Source organism: Alnus glutinosa, chromosome 1 (genome assembly GCF_958979055.1).
Source record: "Alnus glutinosa chromosome 1, dhAlnGlut1.1, whole genome shotgun sequence".
Classification (NCBI taxonomy): Eukaryota; Viridiplantae; Streptophyta; class Magnoliopsida; order Fagales; family Betulaceae; genus Alnus; species Alnus glutinosa.
The window spans coordinates 6,055,955-6,070,644 of record NC_084886.1 but is presented as its reverse complement, the minus strand read 5'-3'; the positions used below and the strand labels follow the sequence as shown (position 1 = coordinate 6,070,644).

General features: G+C 37.8%; 1 protein-coding gene across 2 annotated transcripts; it reads left to right on the top strand.

The window, feature by feature from the left end:
• Positions 1 to 802: 802 nt before the first annotated feature.
• Positions 803 to 13,460, top strand: LOC133868744 (protein SHORT ROOT IN SALT MEDIUM 1). Of its 2 annotated transcripts, none has more exons than XM_062305740.1 (21): positions 803 to 924; positions 1,159 to 1,271; positions 1,765 to 1,965; positions 2,480 to 2,770; positions 2,921 to 3,018; positions 3,257 to 3,931; positions 4,037 to 4,082; positions 4,825 to 4,917; positions 4,999 to 5,054; positions 5,449 to 5,560; positions 6,734 to 6,945; positions 7,031 to 7,094; positions 9,549 to 9,722; positions 10,340 to 10,370; positions 10,497 to 11,653; positions 11,776 to 11,850; positions 12,021 to 12,095; positions 12,178 to 12,750; positions 12,865 to 12,906; positions 13,020 to 13,082; positions 13,219 to 13,460. In XM_062305740.1, exons 2-21 carry the CDS (start codon positions 1,200 to 1,202, stop codon positions 13,306 to 13,308), a joined length of 4,200 nt encoding a protein of 1,399 aa, XP_062161724.1. In that variant the 5' UTR covers positions 803 to 924; positions 1,159 to 1,199; the 3' UTR covers positions 13,309 to 13,460. The 2 variants fall into 2 exon arrangements, with proteins under 2 accessions (XP_062161724.1, XP_062161732.1); XM_062305748.1 differs by having other exon boundaries at positions 806 to 924; positions 1,196 to 1,271.
• The last annotated feature ends 1,230 nt before the right edge of the window (positions 13,461 to 14,690 follow it).

Here is a 14,690-nt window from a genome sequence, read left to right as displayed (position 1 = left end):
AGGAAATTGAAAATTAACTTGATGTTTTTGAGGCATTGTAAAGGTAGGGTTTTTTTTTTAAAAAAAAAAAAAAAAAAATTGAGAAAAAATTAAGAATAATTAGTCGTTTTTCCTGAAAAATATAGTATATTCTTTTAAGAATAGCTATTTTTCTCAATTTTTAGAGAAAAATGTATTCATCTTCGTAAGGGAATAATTATTATAACAGGAATAACTATTCTAAAAATAGATCCCTACCAAACAAAATAATGACTGTTCAATTTCAGGGACCTATTATGCGAACCAAATGAGGCCTACATGTTTGATGTTTGCTACTTGACTTCCATCACGTCACGACCCACATCCTCTCCCTCCTTATGCTAATGACAGTGACATCTTGATGAAGTTGCGTCGGCCACTCCCAGTAATGCTATAAATTATATTTTTATTCTCCTAAAGTTGATGTAGCTTTAAAAATCATTATTGGATCAAAATTCAATAGTGATTCATTCAAAATCCAATAATAATTTTAAGAGCTAATTAATTTTGGAGGATAAAAAAAGAAAAAGAAAAAGAAAAAAGGGTTTATAACATACATTACTCTTATTTAGAAAGGGCTATTTTTCTTTTGGGGGTTGTGCCTTCAGGGCCCAAGTCCCAAAGATCATCAGCTTTTGGGAATGCAATGGACGGGTCAGCACCAAGGACGAACACCTCGGCCCAAGTTAGCTCCGTAAGAATTCCACTTTCCAAACAAGTCAAATTAAAACCCAAATTTTGACGGTCGTTCGTTCAAGCTCACTCAGCCCGGCCCGACCCGACCAGTGATATTGCGATTAAGGCAAACGAATTTCGGGAATTTCTTTTTATTTCTTATCCCTCAGACTTTCGCAGTCGTCGTTGTCTGTGTTAGGGTTTTCGGCTGCTCGACCGCACAAAACTTTCGTAAGTTGGATCACCGCCGTATATCTCCGCTAGGGTTTCGTTTTCTTTATATCCTGCGTACAGTATTTCCTTCACTTTACCTCTCAAATGTTGGGATCTCAACGCAAAAGTACAAATTTACAATAACCAAAAGCTTCGCCACAGCTTCAATTCGATTTCCTTGATATTATGTTATTTGAAAAACTGGATCCTTTGTTTCTCTAATATCGTTTTTGTGACATGTTTTTAATGTAGGTTAATCTATTCGTAATTTATATCTCTGTATGTGAAGGAACATGTACTCTTCTAGAGGTAGCAATGCGTATGGACAGAAATCGTTCGCCGGGCAATCCGCGTACGGCACAAATGTAAGTTTTTTTTATTTTTTATTTTTTATTGTGTTAGTCAGAGTCAAAACTTTATCTTTAGCTTTGCTTGGAGCATCTTTTGTGTTGTTCTCGCTGGGTTTTATTTCAATTTCATGGAATGCGTAGCCACTCATTTTTTGATATTTGATTTTGGTTGGTTAAATAAATTCTTTTGATTCGATAACGGTGCTGCCAGTGCCGGTTTGGACTCTTGAAAAAGAGTGAATCTTTGCTTGTTTTAATGCTGGAACTAAGAGAAATTGGAACCGAATATATTGTACTTTCTGACTGAAGAAACCAGTACAAGGCTGTTCTTTGACTGCCTTGAGGACAAATGCAAGCATATATAGATATTTTTTTATGTCTAAACTTCAAGGAGTTGTTGTGTCACACGTGTGTGTTTGGTGTCCCTATTCTGTGTTGAAATGTGGGAGTTGTGGCCTTGCTTATAGAGTAGGGGTCTCACTGTCCTTTATTTATTGTATTTTTGTAGTTGGGACCTTCCTATTCTAGCAATTCTGTTGGAGGCCCTGATGGGGCTCAACCGTCATTGGCTTCTCGACACTCATCAATGTTAGGTGGCTCTCAAGAAGCCGACGCTGGTGGGTATAGAGCTCATCCTCAAGCTGTAGCTCACTATGGGGGCCAGTATAGCTCTGTGTATGGCTCAGCTGCATTAAGTGGTGCTCAGCAGGTCAGTGAATTGTATTTTTTAATTTTTTTTTTCCTTTTTTGGTTACTTATGCATTATCTCATCTCTGCTCAACAAAACCTCATCCCAGACATTTTACTTGGAGTTGCGCTGGGTCAATCTTATTTTTCTGCTTCCAAAGAGTTTATAATTTATTTTATTAGCTGTCTTATGACATTGATGCCCCATATCATTCTTATTGACTATATGCCTCTTTGCATCTGGGGGAAAACTTTAGTTGGGGACCTCTCTACTTCCTGTGCCTATATCCTGTCAACTATGCTCCCCAAACAATTGACTATGTATAGGGTAGTACTCTTGGAAGGAGATAATATCATCACTTGAACATAACACTAGGTTACATTCTCTTTGACTGCATGCATCCTGCCAGCTTGGTCATAATCCTTTGTGAGCTTTTTGGGGTTCACTCATCCAAGTCTTGGCTTTAATTAGCTGTTCAATTTTTGAGCGAAGCATCTGGTGTCATATAAGTACTTGAATAGCTTTCTTTATATAGGTTCCCGCATTGAATGTGAAAGGTGCCGGACCATCAGCTTTAGAAGGTCATGGTGGCTATGCCTCGGCTATAGCAGATTCGCCTAAATTTGCAGCGAGTGACTATGTCTCATCATCAGGCCATGGATATAGTCACAAAGGTGATCAATTGTATGCGGAGAAGGTTCCAGATTATCCTGGAATAGAAAGACGACAATATGGTGACCGACAGAGTGCCTATGTTGGTAGGGACTTGCAAAGCGAACCAACTGGACGATATGCTGATTCTATTGCTTTTAGTCATCAAAATCAGGTACAACATTTTCATCATTTTGAAACAATTTTGTTAGTTTCTGCTTCTTTTTGTATTATTTTCCTTTTGATGAAATATGCTTTGTTTTTGTTTGTATTTTTTTTTTTTCATAATGATAATGATCTTGGTTTTTGTTATTTAAATCAACAGACCGATATGTATGATCGCATTGATCAGGCATTGCTTCGACAAGAACAATTATTAAAAGCTCAATCGCTGCAATCTGCTTCTCTGGATGGGAGTGCCAGGTACTTTTAGCTTTTCATTGATAGATGGTAACTTTATGATTTTATTAATGTAACTTCATCTTTTCATAGCAACTATATTCATTTATGAATTATATCCTTTTCCCAATAATGAAGGGCTAAGGTCATCTTTGATTTTATTTAATGAAGTGGGTTTACTCTCAGTGGTATCGTCTATGCACAGTTATATTAGATTGCAATATATTCCTTACAACACTGAGTAGCAACACATTTCTGGCAGACAAGCAGATTATCTTGCAGCAAGGGGTACTGCTAGTCGCCACGCCACCCAAGATCTTATCTCTTATGGAGGAAGAGTGGATGCTGATCCTCGCAGTTTATCTATGCTTAGTGCTTCTTCATATAGTGGGCAACAAGCTCCATCAATATTAGGGGCAGCTCCCCATAGAAACATGGATGATATCATGTATGCACAAAGTTCTTCAAATCCTGGTTATGGAGTGAGCCTGCCTCCTGGTAGGGACTATGCCTCGGGAAAAGGGATTCATGGCACATCCCTCGAATTGGATTATCCAGGTAGCATGTTGTCACGCAGCAGTCATTCAAGGGTTGACGATCGCAAGGATGACAGGGCTGCATATCTTCGGGAGTTCGAGCTAAGGGAGGAGGAGCGGCGTTCGGAACGTTTGCGTGAGAGAGAGAGAGGTAGAGAAAGGGAGAAGGAATGGGAACGAGAGCGGGAACGCGAACGAGAACGAGAACGAGAAAGAGAGCGTGAAAGGGAACGCATCGTTGAACGACGGGAGAAGGAGAGAGAGCGAGAGCGCAAACGTGGACTTGAAGCCAGGCGTGGTCGATCTCCACCAAGATTCTCTCGAGACCGACCTGGTTCCTCTTTGGCGAAGGAGGGGAAACCTTTGCGACGGGATTCCCCACGTTATGATGCTCTGCATAGGTGGATCTTGATGTTTTATTTTGCGTCCTGCTCTAGTTCTGAATATATAGCCGCTTGTGTATCTTGCAGCCCTTGTAACTAACTTGGTGTTCTCTTATGCTGAAGGCTTCATTCACCTGTTAAAGAAAAACGGAGAGAATATGTCTGCAAGGTAAAAAAACATGTAAAGAGCTTAGGAAATTTAATGATAATGAAAATATTGTCTTCAAGGATCTGCTGTTTTTCCTGGGGGATGTGGAGTTGAGGGCTTCATATGATTCAATCTTGTTGCTTCCTGTTATTGCTGTAGTTGTGGCCTTACTCCTTTCGTATTATTTTTTTATCTTTGGCTTTGGGTATCAGTTTTTACTTCTTTGGGTTTGCTCGGTCTTGTCATGCCTAGTACCCCAATGAATATGGGGCTATTTTTCTTCCATATTTCCTCCTGTTGGTCATTTGGATCTGGTTGGTAATGTTTGCATCTGGGGTTTTCTTTTTGCTCTTTCCCGTCTATTTCCTTGGCTACTCCCCATTCTCAGAACATCTATCCCTTGTCCAATCTCTTGGCCTTCTGTTTCGTACATCATATTGATCTCACAGGTGCTTTTTATGGAGATATCGTTGCCAACCTTTAGCTTTTCTACGATTTTCGGCCTTTTGACTTTATTTTGAATCTAGTAAACTTGTGTGTGATTTATTTTGTTCATGGCTGATGGTGGATGTTTATCAATATCTGTTGCAATTTTGAAAGTTTACATTTTTATGGAAGAGAAGTGAATGATTTAGAGACAGGAGAAAAATGATATGAGATTTTTTCGTCTGTTATGGACTATGTATTTTGGTGCATGCTCGAATTTTCGTCTGCCTGTTGTGCTTGGATTTCACTCTTAGTAATCAATGCTGTCCACTTGCAGGTTTACTCATCCAGTTTGGTTGATATAGAGAGGGATTTTTTGTCAATAGATAAGAGATATCCTAGACTCTTTGTGTCCCAAGAATTTTCCAAGGTCAGTCTTTATTATTTATTTTCATTTTTCAAGTTTATATAGTTGAATATTTGCCTTGAGGTGGCGTTTTAATTGTTTTAGGCTGTTGTGAACTGGCCAAAAGAGAACCTTAAGCTTTCTATCCATACCCCTGTCAGGTGCGTCTCTTTGATACTGTTACTAAACTGGTTTTCCAAAGTTTGTCTTATGCTTATCCACGATTATGCATTTATACCTTCAATCTTTTTTGTGCAAGGAACTGTTTTTGTAGTTTTTTAAAAATTTTGTGAAAGAATCTATGACTTGTTCTTCTAAAAGTCTGGTCAAGTTGCTGGCCAAAAAAAAAAAAAAAAGAAATGAAACGGCAACAAAGTCCGGATCTCAGAACAAGCATTTGAATTCCAACTGGTTTGGTGATTTCTAATGCCCAAATTTTTTTTTTTTTAAAAAAACTTGTAGAGGATAGTCGTTATCGTGCTTGTTTGTTTTTTTTAAAAGAATGGAAAGATAAGGAGTAAACGTAATTGTTTAATAATTTTTTGAGTGGAGCAGTTTTGAGCATGATTTTGTTGAAGAAGAGAGGGCAACTGAGCTGAAAGAGCCTTCTGCCGAGCTTTTGGCTGAAGAACGTGTAAAATGTGGAAATACAATCTGGAATGCAAAGGTAGGTCATTTTATATTTTATATCATAATAGTGTACCATTATGCATCGTGATGGAGTGAACAAATTATTTAATTGGTGCTTCAGATTCTGCCCTGGTTTTTTTTTTTTTTTTTTTGATAAGTAAGAGATGCCCTGCTTTTGAAATCAGTAATAACAGATTACAGAAGCTTAGACCTGTGTATTTGTTATTATATTGTATGAGCAAGTTCTAAGCCTATATAAACCGGTTGTTTTTAATATTCTTTGGCATTGTGGATTTTTTGCTACATGCTGGATAAGTCAAACAATTGCACACTTAGATTATAAGAAAACTGATTGATTAGTGCTTTATGATTAAAGATTTTAAAACATGGTTTTCCTTTTGATAAATTTAGCTTGAGAAAAAAAATCATAATGGGCTCTCTCACGCAGGCTTCATTCTCCCTCTTTTGCAAAGATTTTACATGAATCACAAGGACATTTTCCCAGCTGTAAAACAGAAGATTCAAAATAAGAACTTTACAGAAAAAAGTTTGGGGTGAACAGATGTGAAGCTCTTGTGCCTAGATATTAAAAAAAAAAAAAGATAAAAAAATCATGCGTGGGTAAAAATTTTGAGCATCCATTTAGATGAAATTCTTTGTGGAACTCACTGGAGAAATAGTGTATGTTGACTCACTGGAGAAATAGTGTATGTTGACATGGCACGTGATAAGTTTACATTTTCAAAATCTACTGAAGTGTAGGAGTGCTCATAGGAAGAGGAATGAGGCCTTGAGGTTGACCTTGTCATAGGACAAATTGAAATGTTGGTTCTCAGAAGTTGAGGGAAATCTAATTAAAAAAAAAAGAATCCAATTTGGCAATCTACTAATGATATATGTAGTCCTACCCCACTGTAATACAACCTGACGTGTGTTTCTCATCGGTTGCCTCTCTGCAGAGGACAATATTATCTTTTTGGTCCTTTTGGACTTCTTGGTGATGTTGCTTTATTGTGATTGTTATGGCCAAGGATTGGTGTCACCTCTCTCTCTCTCTATATTGGAAACTTTTCTAATTTATTTGTTTTATCCTGATGGATCTGTTATTTATGTGCGATATAATTTTATTATTTTAAAGCTGCTTTTGGATAATGAATTGTATCAAAAAAAATTTCTGCTTGAGTAAGGGTTCTTTTTCTCTTTGGTTCAGATGATCTTGATGAGTGGACTTAGCAAGAATGCTTTGGAGGAGCTGTCATCTGAAAAAAGTTATGGTGATCGCATACCCCATATTTGCAATATCCTCAGGTTTGCAGTGCTAAGAAAGGACCAGTCTTTGATGGCAATTGGTGGTCCATGGAATTCTGCTGATGGTGGTGACCCATCAGTTGATGAAACCTCTTTAGTTCAGACAGCCCTTAGGTTTGTGCCGTCTGTTATTTGTTGTAAAGGAATATTGAGAAATAGTACCTTTTTCAACTGAACTGAATTGATTTTTACTCTGTAGATATGCGAAAGATGTTACTCAACTTGATTTGCAGAACTGCTCGCATTGGAATCGATTTCTTGAGGTATTATTTGCTTCTGATAATTGTTTCATTTATTAAGACCTCTTCAGTTACTTTGGATCCTTTCAATGGCAGTGAAGCTACTTGTCATGGCTTCTGTAGCTTATTTCATTATGCTTTTGAGTTATTTAAGGCTGACATTGGAATGGAATGCCTCAAAAAATTCTTTTGATAAGTAATTCAATCTCAATAGAAAGGCTAGAAGGGTGCATCCGAAGTACACATGAAGTATACAAGAGAGACCCCAATTAGGGAGAAAAAGAACACAAGTCCAGAAATGCAGTTAAACTAGAAAAACGAGGACTATTGTACGTCGCTATCCAAGCATAAAGAGATTTGAACATATCTACTTTTGTGTTTGAGCCATTTTCTTCTTGAAATCTCAACTTTGTGAATTAGAAGGTGGTTTGGTTGCAAAACTTGCTAAATCATTATGCTAGCCTACTTAACAGCATGAAGCCTGTCTATAACTGCAGTGTGTCCAAAGCTGTATTTTCATTATGCAGCGTGATATTTTGAACTCTTCTATTCTATCTTTTCTTCTGATCTGATTGTGCTATTCGGACCTATAAGTTGTACCAACTATCATCTTGTTATTGCTTTCATTGTCAGCAATCATGATTGAATATGCTCTTTTGTATTAGCCCCCATTAGGCTTCTTCTAGGTTTCATTAAAGTGGTTTTATTCTACTGTAATCCTTTTAGTCATCAGAAACTTACTCTTCTTACTGCTTTTTTATATTTCAGGCATGCTCATTTTTTTTTTCTCTTTATTTATTTTTATTTTGTTATTGTTGCTCCTCATATAGATAATTTATCAGAACTGAGATCACAAGTATTAGGAACAACTGTCTTTGAGTTTTTCTCCCATCAGTTGGTTTACGATCCCAACTAGGTGGGATAAGGCTTTACTGAGTTAAATTTTGTTTGATTTATGTCCTTGAAATTAATTTGGAGCAGCTACTTTTCCCTAGGCTCTGGTGATGAAAACTTTGAAAGGATCCTCCTTTCTCTCATGTTTGGGAATTGTAAAACTGTATTTTTAATGCTGCAACCTCACAAAAAAGAAAATGAATAAGTTTGGGTCATGGAATCAGGATCTTTAAGATATAGCAGATCCCTATATTGCATGTATCTACTAATAAAATCATGAGTGTTTATAAAGTAACTGTTACACGTGGTTTGAATTTCATCCACCTTTTATGGACCTATTTGCTTGACACCCATGGTGCATTTAATGCGCCTTTATGTCGCCGCCCAACCTATTTTCTTGCCACCCAAATTCTTCTGTCTGTACCAATGCAGCTAATTTACTTAATACATGGATTTTGTCAGTTCACCAAGCCAACTTTGATTGCAGCTTTCAAAGACATTTTTTCAACAGCCTTTTATTTCGGCTAAAGGCTGTTTTCTTCATGAGGAAGTATTTCCTTGCATTGGTTGGAAACTTTGGCTATATATGGATATTCCGCATAATACTTTGAGAATTAGAGGTTGTGTTAGAAAGAGCTTGGTTATAGCCTGCTTGGAGATTTAGGATACTAGAAAATTCTTTGTGAGTGAGGATATTTTGTTTGTGAATTTGGTCTCCACCTGTGGACGTAAGCCATTGTGTCGAATCACATAAATTTGTGTCCTTGTGTGTGATTGTTATATTTTTTTTTCTTCCATTTCTCTACTTGTTTGCCGTTCAAATCTTTAATTTATTACAACAGCAATTGTGGTCACTGGAAAATGGCAAGATTTCTCAAGGGGGCATAATTGGTAAAGGGAAACATAATTTGTGATTTATCTGCTTTATCTGAGTTGTAAAAGTCAGACATTCTTACAAGTTTGGTTTCCCTCTAGATTGTAGAGGGTGACTTAATGTTGTTCATTGGTACTATAGCTTACATAGGTATGGGTAATTCCTTGACACTTTTAGAGTAGGTGAAGTTCTTCACTTCAGCACATAAATCAGCCAGGAGGGAGGCTTCTTGAAGAGGGGAAAAGCTTTTCTGGAAGACTATCAATGTCATCTGTTTTTTTTTTTTTTTAATTTTTTTTATAAGTAATTGGCCCGGGGGATGGGGAGAATTATTATACCATCATTATCATGCAATTTCTGAGCACTTGCTATTTTTTCGTGTTCTGACTTTTTATGTGCCATGCATACAACTACAGACATTTTCCATAAACGTGACATCTAAATGCTTGGCTAAGTCAATGCATAATATTTTACTCTACCAGTTCAGAATCCTTGTTTATCACATTTTAGGTCTGTTCTTTGTTCCGGAAGAGCACAGAAAAAAAAGCTACTTTTTTTTTTGTTATGATGCAAATGAGAGAAACATTAATATACTGTTCGTGGACTCTTCTCATGTTTTTGGGATGTATTTAGAATTTTATATCTTTGGTTACTTGCACATACTTCTTGGATTCAGAGAGCTAATTTTCAATTCTTCTTGGCGTTTGCAGATACACTATGACAGATTTGGCAAGGATGGACTGTTTAGCCACAGGGAGGTTACCGTATTGTTTGTTCCAGATTTGTCTGAATGTCTCCCTTCATTGGATGCATGGAGGGACCAGTGGCTTGCTCACAAGAGGGCTGTTGCAGAGAGAGAGAGGCAATTTTCTTTGGAAAAAGAGGTCTGTAGTTATTTTGTTTGGAACATTGGTTTCATCAGTTTCACTTTTGCTAAGGTTTTTGGTGCAAAAAAAAAAATCTAGTTCAAACGAAGGTAGAGACAGAAATTCAAAATATGTGCATGTAGATGTGCACATATGGATAGACATGCAGATGTTCTTATTAGGTTGAGTGCAGATCAAATTACAGCTGGTGAAAGCATAGTTAGTCGTGCACTTTGGGTATTATGCTTGAAATTGTTTTATTTGTTATAAACAGAGTTTTGAAAAAAGAATAAATTTGAGTGTGGAACACTAAATGGATGTGTAGCAAACACCATCAAAAGAATTTGATATTTGGCTTGCATGATATGGACATGTAAACCCAGAGTGGGTTTGTTGAAATATTTCTGGCATGATGTTATCGAGCTCGCCTCATCAAATTCTTAATACCAATTGCATGGGGTTGTCTATTATTCACCATGGTGGCTCTTCTTAGAGTTACAATAGTGTTCAATTTTTTGGCATTTTGTTAGGAAGGTTTTAATTTGTAATAGCATTTTTGCTTCTTTCTTCCCCCACCCCTGGGAAATCTTCAAAGTTGTTCCTTTATTCACTAATATAATGATATATTCTTTCAGAGGTCCAGAGAGAAGAAAGATGGGATGAAAGGTAACATATACTTTTTGTTGTGCATAGTCTTTCTTTGAAACTTCATTTTTTCTTATGATTGTCATCCATGTTCAAATTGATATATGTGTACTTTTTTTTCTATTTTCTTTTTGGGCAATAATTTAGATAAGGAAAAGGATTCCTCAAGAGATGTCAAAAAGGTAGGCAAATCAGAAAAAAAGAAAGAGTCTGAATCCTCCGGACAATCAGAAGATGCTAACAAAAAGGAGAAAGATGGCAATGAAGTGAAAGGGATCACGGCTGAAGAAAAGGTTGTAGAAAATGACAAAGGACTTGAGAAAAAAGGTGGGACAGAAACAGGTGAGCAAAACAAGACTACTGTGGAGAAGGAACAGGGAGAATCTGCTGGTGCACAGACAGGTGGCAGTGTGCCGTCTGGGAAGAAGAAGATCATAAAAAAGATTGTCAAACAGAAGGTTGTTGATAAGGCAGCTGGCGATAGTTCCAGCAAACAAAAGGACAAGCTGGGTGAGAAGGATAATGGAGAAAAGAATGCAAACTCAGAGATTCCCGGTCTACAGGATGCATCTTCAGTTGCCCTCTCTGGGGTTAAAACTTTTGTAAGAAAAAGAGTGATTAAAAAGGTTCCAGTGAGAAAAGCTTCTCAGAATGAAGATACTGAAGATAAACCAAAGGATAATTCAGATCCAAGCAGTGCTGCAGTTGTGCAAGGTACCAGTGTGAAAACAACTGTGAAGAAAAAAATTATTAAAAGGGTACCTAAAAGAAAGGTTGCTAGTTTGAAATCCAGTGATGGGGTTGCTGACACTAAGAAAGATGTTGATGGTGATGGGGCAAAGGCTGTTCTGGCAGCAGATGAGACAGAAAATGCGGAGAGGCAAGCAGCAGATGCAGAGAACCAGGACAGTGAGGTCAAAAGATCAGAAAAGAAAACAGTTCCTAAGACCAACTCCAAAACACTTACCCCGGAGAAGCAAGATGATGTGGTCGATTCAAGTAATGTGGAAATAAAGACTGACAAAAAGGATGAAAAAAGAACAGGCGAGAAAAGTGGCTCAGGGAGTAAATTGGAGATTGAGGCTGACAAGCAGAAAGCATCTCAGAATGATAATCATAGTGGCAAGAGGGGAAAATCAAAAGATGGAGAGAAATCTAAAGATGAGAAAGAGAAAAAAGACAACGATGGAAAGGATGAGTCTAGAAGCAAATCAAATAAAGAATTGAAAGAAAAGAGGAAATCTGAAGAACCTCCTCGGCACCCTGGATTGATTTTACAAACGAAATGGAGCAAGGCTTCCAAAGTATGTTGATGATAGCCTATACAGTATTGAATACTACATGTTAATAAGATATGCTCTACATGTTCACCGAATCTAAGATACCTTTTATGTAGCCTTGTCTAATTTTGGATCTCCTTTTACAGCTTCGTCCGTTCTCTCTTTCACTGGATTCGCTCTTGGATTATAGTGACAAGGACATTGAAGAATCAACTTTTGAGGTTTAGTCTCCTGCTTTATCCATTTCTCTTTATGTATACTTTATCTCTACATCGTACCTTTAGAACTGTAGTTCTAGTGTTTGGTTTTCATAACCTAGTTTGATGTAAACCTTTGGAACAAGATTATAGCTTTTTTGATCCTTCCTAACTGTGTTCTGTCTTTCTTGCAGTTGTCATTATTTGCTGAATTACTGTATGAAATGCTTCAGTATCAGATGGGTTGTCGTCTTTTAACATTTCTCCAGGTTGGTTTTAGACATTCTATCAATATGCACGCAACATGACCCCTTCCCTGAGGCATCTTCATTTACATGCATTTTTATGCAGAAATTACGTGTAAAATTCATCACGGAAAGAAATCAACGTAAGAGGCAACGGGATGAAATCCATGAGAAGGAAAGGGACAAAAAATCATCAGCGAAGCGACTGAAGACTACTGATACCCCTCCGAAAGATTCTATTAAGTCTGAAACATTGAGTGCAGCCCAACCAGATGATGATAAAACTAAGGTCAAGGAGGATAAATCTGTTGATCACGTTGATGAGGCGAATATGGGAGATGAAACAGATGGTGATGAAGATCCAGAGGAAGACCCAGAGGAGGACCCAGAGGAAGATCCTGAAGAATACGAAGAAATGGAGGAGTCAAGTATGCGACATGACTTATCTAATGAGAACAACAAAGAAGAGGGGAAGACTGATGTGAAAGCTGAGCCTGGGAAAGTGGCAGGACTGGAAAAAGATGAAGTAGAAGAATCTTCCAAGGAGAATTCGAAAGCTGCAGAGACAAAGCCCAAGTCTGATGAGGATATGTGTGAAAAGAAAGACACAGAGGTGGATACTGGAAAGAAAGCAAACTCTGCTGTCAAGGAGGTTGTTGTTGATAAAGAGCTATTGCAGGTATGCTTTTTGGAACTTTTTGCTGCTTTTATTATTTCCTGATTTCTATTTTAGCATTTAGTTGCATTCTCTCGTAATCATTGTATTAATGTTAAGTTTTTGAATCTGAAACAGGCTTTTCGGTTTTTTGACCGGAATCGAGTTGGCTACATTAGGGTACATTTTGTTGTTATTCATGTTCTTTTTTTTTTTTTTTTGGGGGGGGGGGGGGGGGGGAGGATTTTGTGTTGTTATGATTAGTAGGGTAAGGAGTTTATGTTGTGTTTCAGGTTGAAGATATGAGGTTGATCATCCACAACTTGGGGAAGTTTCGTTCGCACAGGGATGTCAAGGTGAGAATCTGTAATTCAATTACTGTTTAATCACTGCTTCTTTTTTTTTTTTTAGAGTGCGCTATGTATTCCTTGTATTATCGTTTTCGATATTTTGCTCTTGATGGTCTGGTAGCTAATGTTTCTCTGACATCAGGAACTTGTGCAAAGTGCATTATTAGAGAGCAACACCGGTAGGGATGACCGCATTCTCTACAATAAGCTGGTGCAAATGTCTGGCATTTGAGATTGGAAAGGTCTTCGGATTTTCTTCATTTTTCTTGAAAATAAACTTCAGTGTATGTCATTGCTTTAGTATGGTATGGTCCGGAAAGGGGATGGATTCTTCTCTTTTACTTGGGTTTTGGTTTCTGCAATTAGAGTGTTCTTGTGTTTTTATCTAATGTCTGCCAAAATGCAAAAAACACTTTTTTTTTTTGTTTGATGAATGAAAGCTTTCATTGAACAACAATCAAATGCTACACTCCAGTAAAGCCTGGAACACAATCCCAACCGGAATACAACAAAACCATAGGCCACGAAACAAGCCTACACACCAACAAACAAACTGCAATCTCAAAAAAGCAGAAAAAATAAAGCAGAGCAGGCGAAAACCAACAATCAACCAAGAGCCCGAGCTTGCAGAAAACATAGCACTCGACACTCAACACCTACTGCAAACAGCAACTCAACGACTCAAAATCAGCAACTCAGACTTCAATGTATGCGGATTCCATCTATATACAAGGGACAAACTATTTCTGAGGCTCTTGAAATGCCCGTTAGCCAAGAGTCTAGCACGGACTTCCCACTTTATATGTGTCAGAATTGCTCTTCTGTACGTGGGATGTTGTGATTTCTCTGCCTTTATCGATTGTAGACTGTAGCCCCAAGACACAGCCTTACCAAGCAAGCCTGTCAAACTGCATTCTTCAATATTCTCTCAATCCAAAGGCACATTCAATATGAAAAAAGCATTTTCTTTTGCACTGTTTTTCGATAATAATGAGAAAGATGCGCAATTTGCTAGATGGGCAGCATTTTCGAATGATGTAAAGTCTTAAAGCCAGCTGCTTCTATCCTTGGCCTTTCCCATTTTGCTATTTGTCTTGGATATTTATCCCTTGTTAGATCTAACGAGGGTTGGGGATTGATGAGAAGTTTCAGCCACCAAAGATATGAAACGGTTATTGGTCAAGACAACGTGAGGCATTCTTAGTAGAGGTAAATTAAACAGAGCAAAAGTGGCAGAAAAGAGAAAAAGAGGAAAACTCCTCCGAGTTATTTAGCTAATAGGCTACCGGTTTTGTTAATAACAATCGAAAAAGATTAAGTAGCATAATTAGAATCGAATTTATTGAAACGCTCTCTTCTCTCTCCTGTTTCCCCTTCCCCTAAAACCCTGAAAAAACCCATTGCCATGGGAGGGAGCTTCCCTCCCTCCTCTCTCCCTTTACTTTTTCCCCTTTTCCTTTTCCCCCCTTTTTTCCCCCTATGTCGCCTCCTCCATTGTGGCTCTTGCTTCTTCCTCTGGAGAAGCCTTTATCCTGCTCAAACATGCTCTAGCCTTTCTCTTCCTGGATCTTGTTTTTGCCTTATGTTTCCTGCTTTTCTGCTCCTCAACAACTC

Excerpts from the sequence above, each read along its gene's own strand:
- LOC133868744 (XM_062305740.1), top strand. The coding sequence starts at position 1,200 with ATGTACTCTTCTAGAGGTAGCAATGCGTATGGACAGAAATCGTTCGCC. Across the intron at positions 5,055-5,448 it reads TCTATCCATACCCCTGTCAG|TTTTGAGCATGATTTTGTTG; the intron begins GTGCGTCTCTTT and ends TGAGTGGAGCAG. Across the intron at positions 13,083-13,218 it reads GTTCGCACAGGGATGTCAAG|GAACTTGTGCAAAGTGCATT; the intron begins GTGAGAATCTGT and ends CTCTGACATCAG.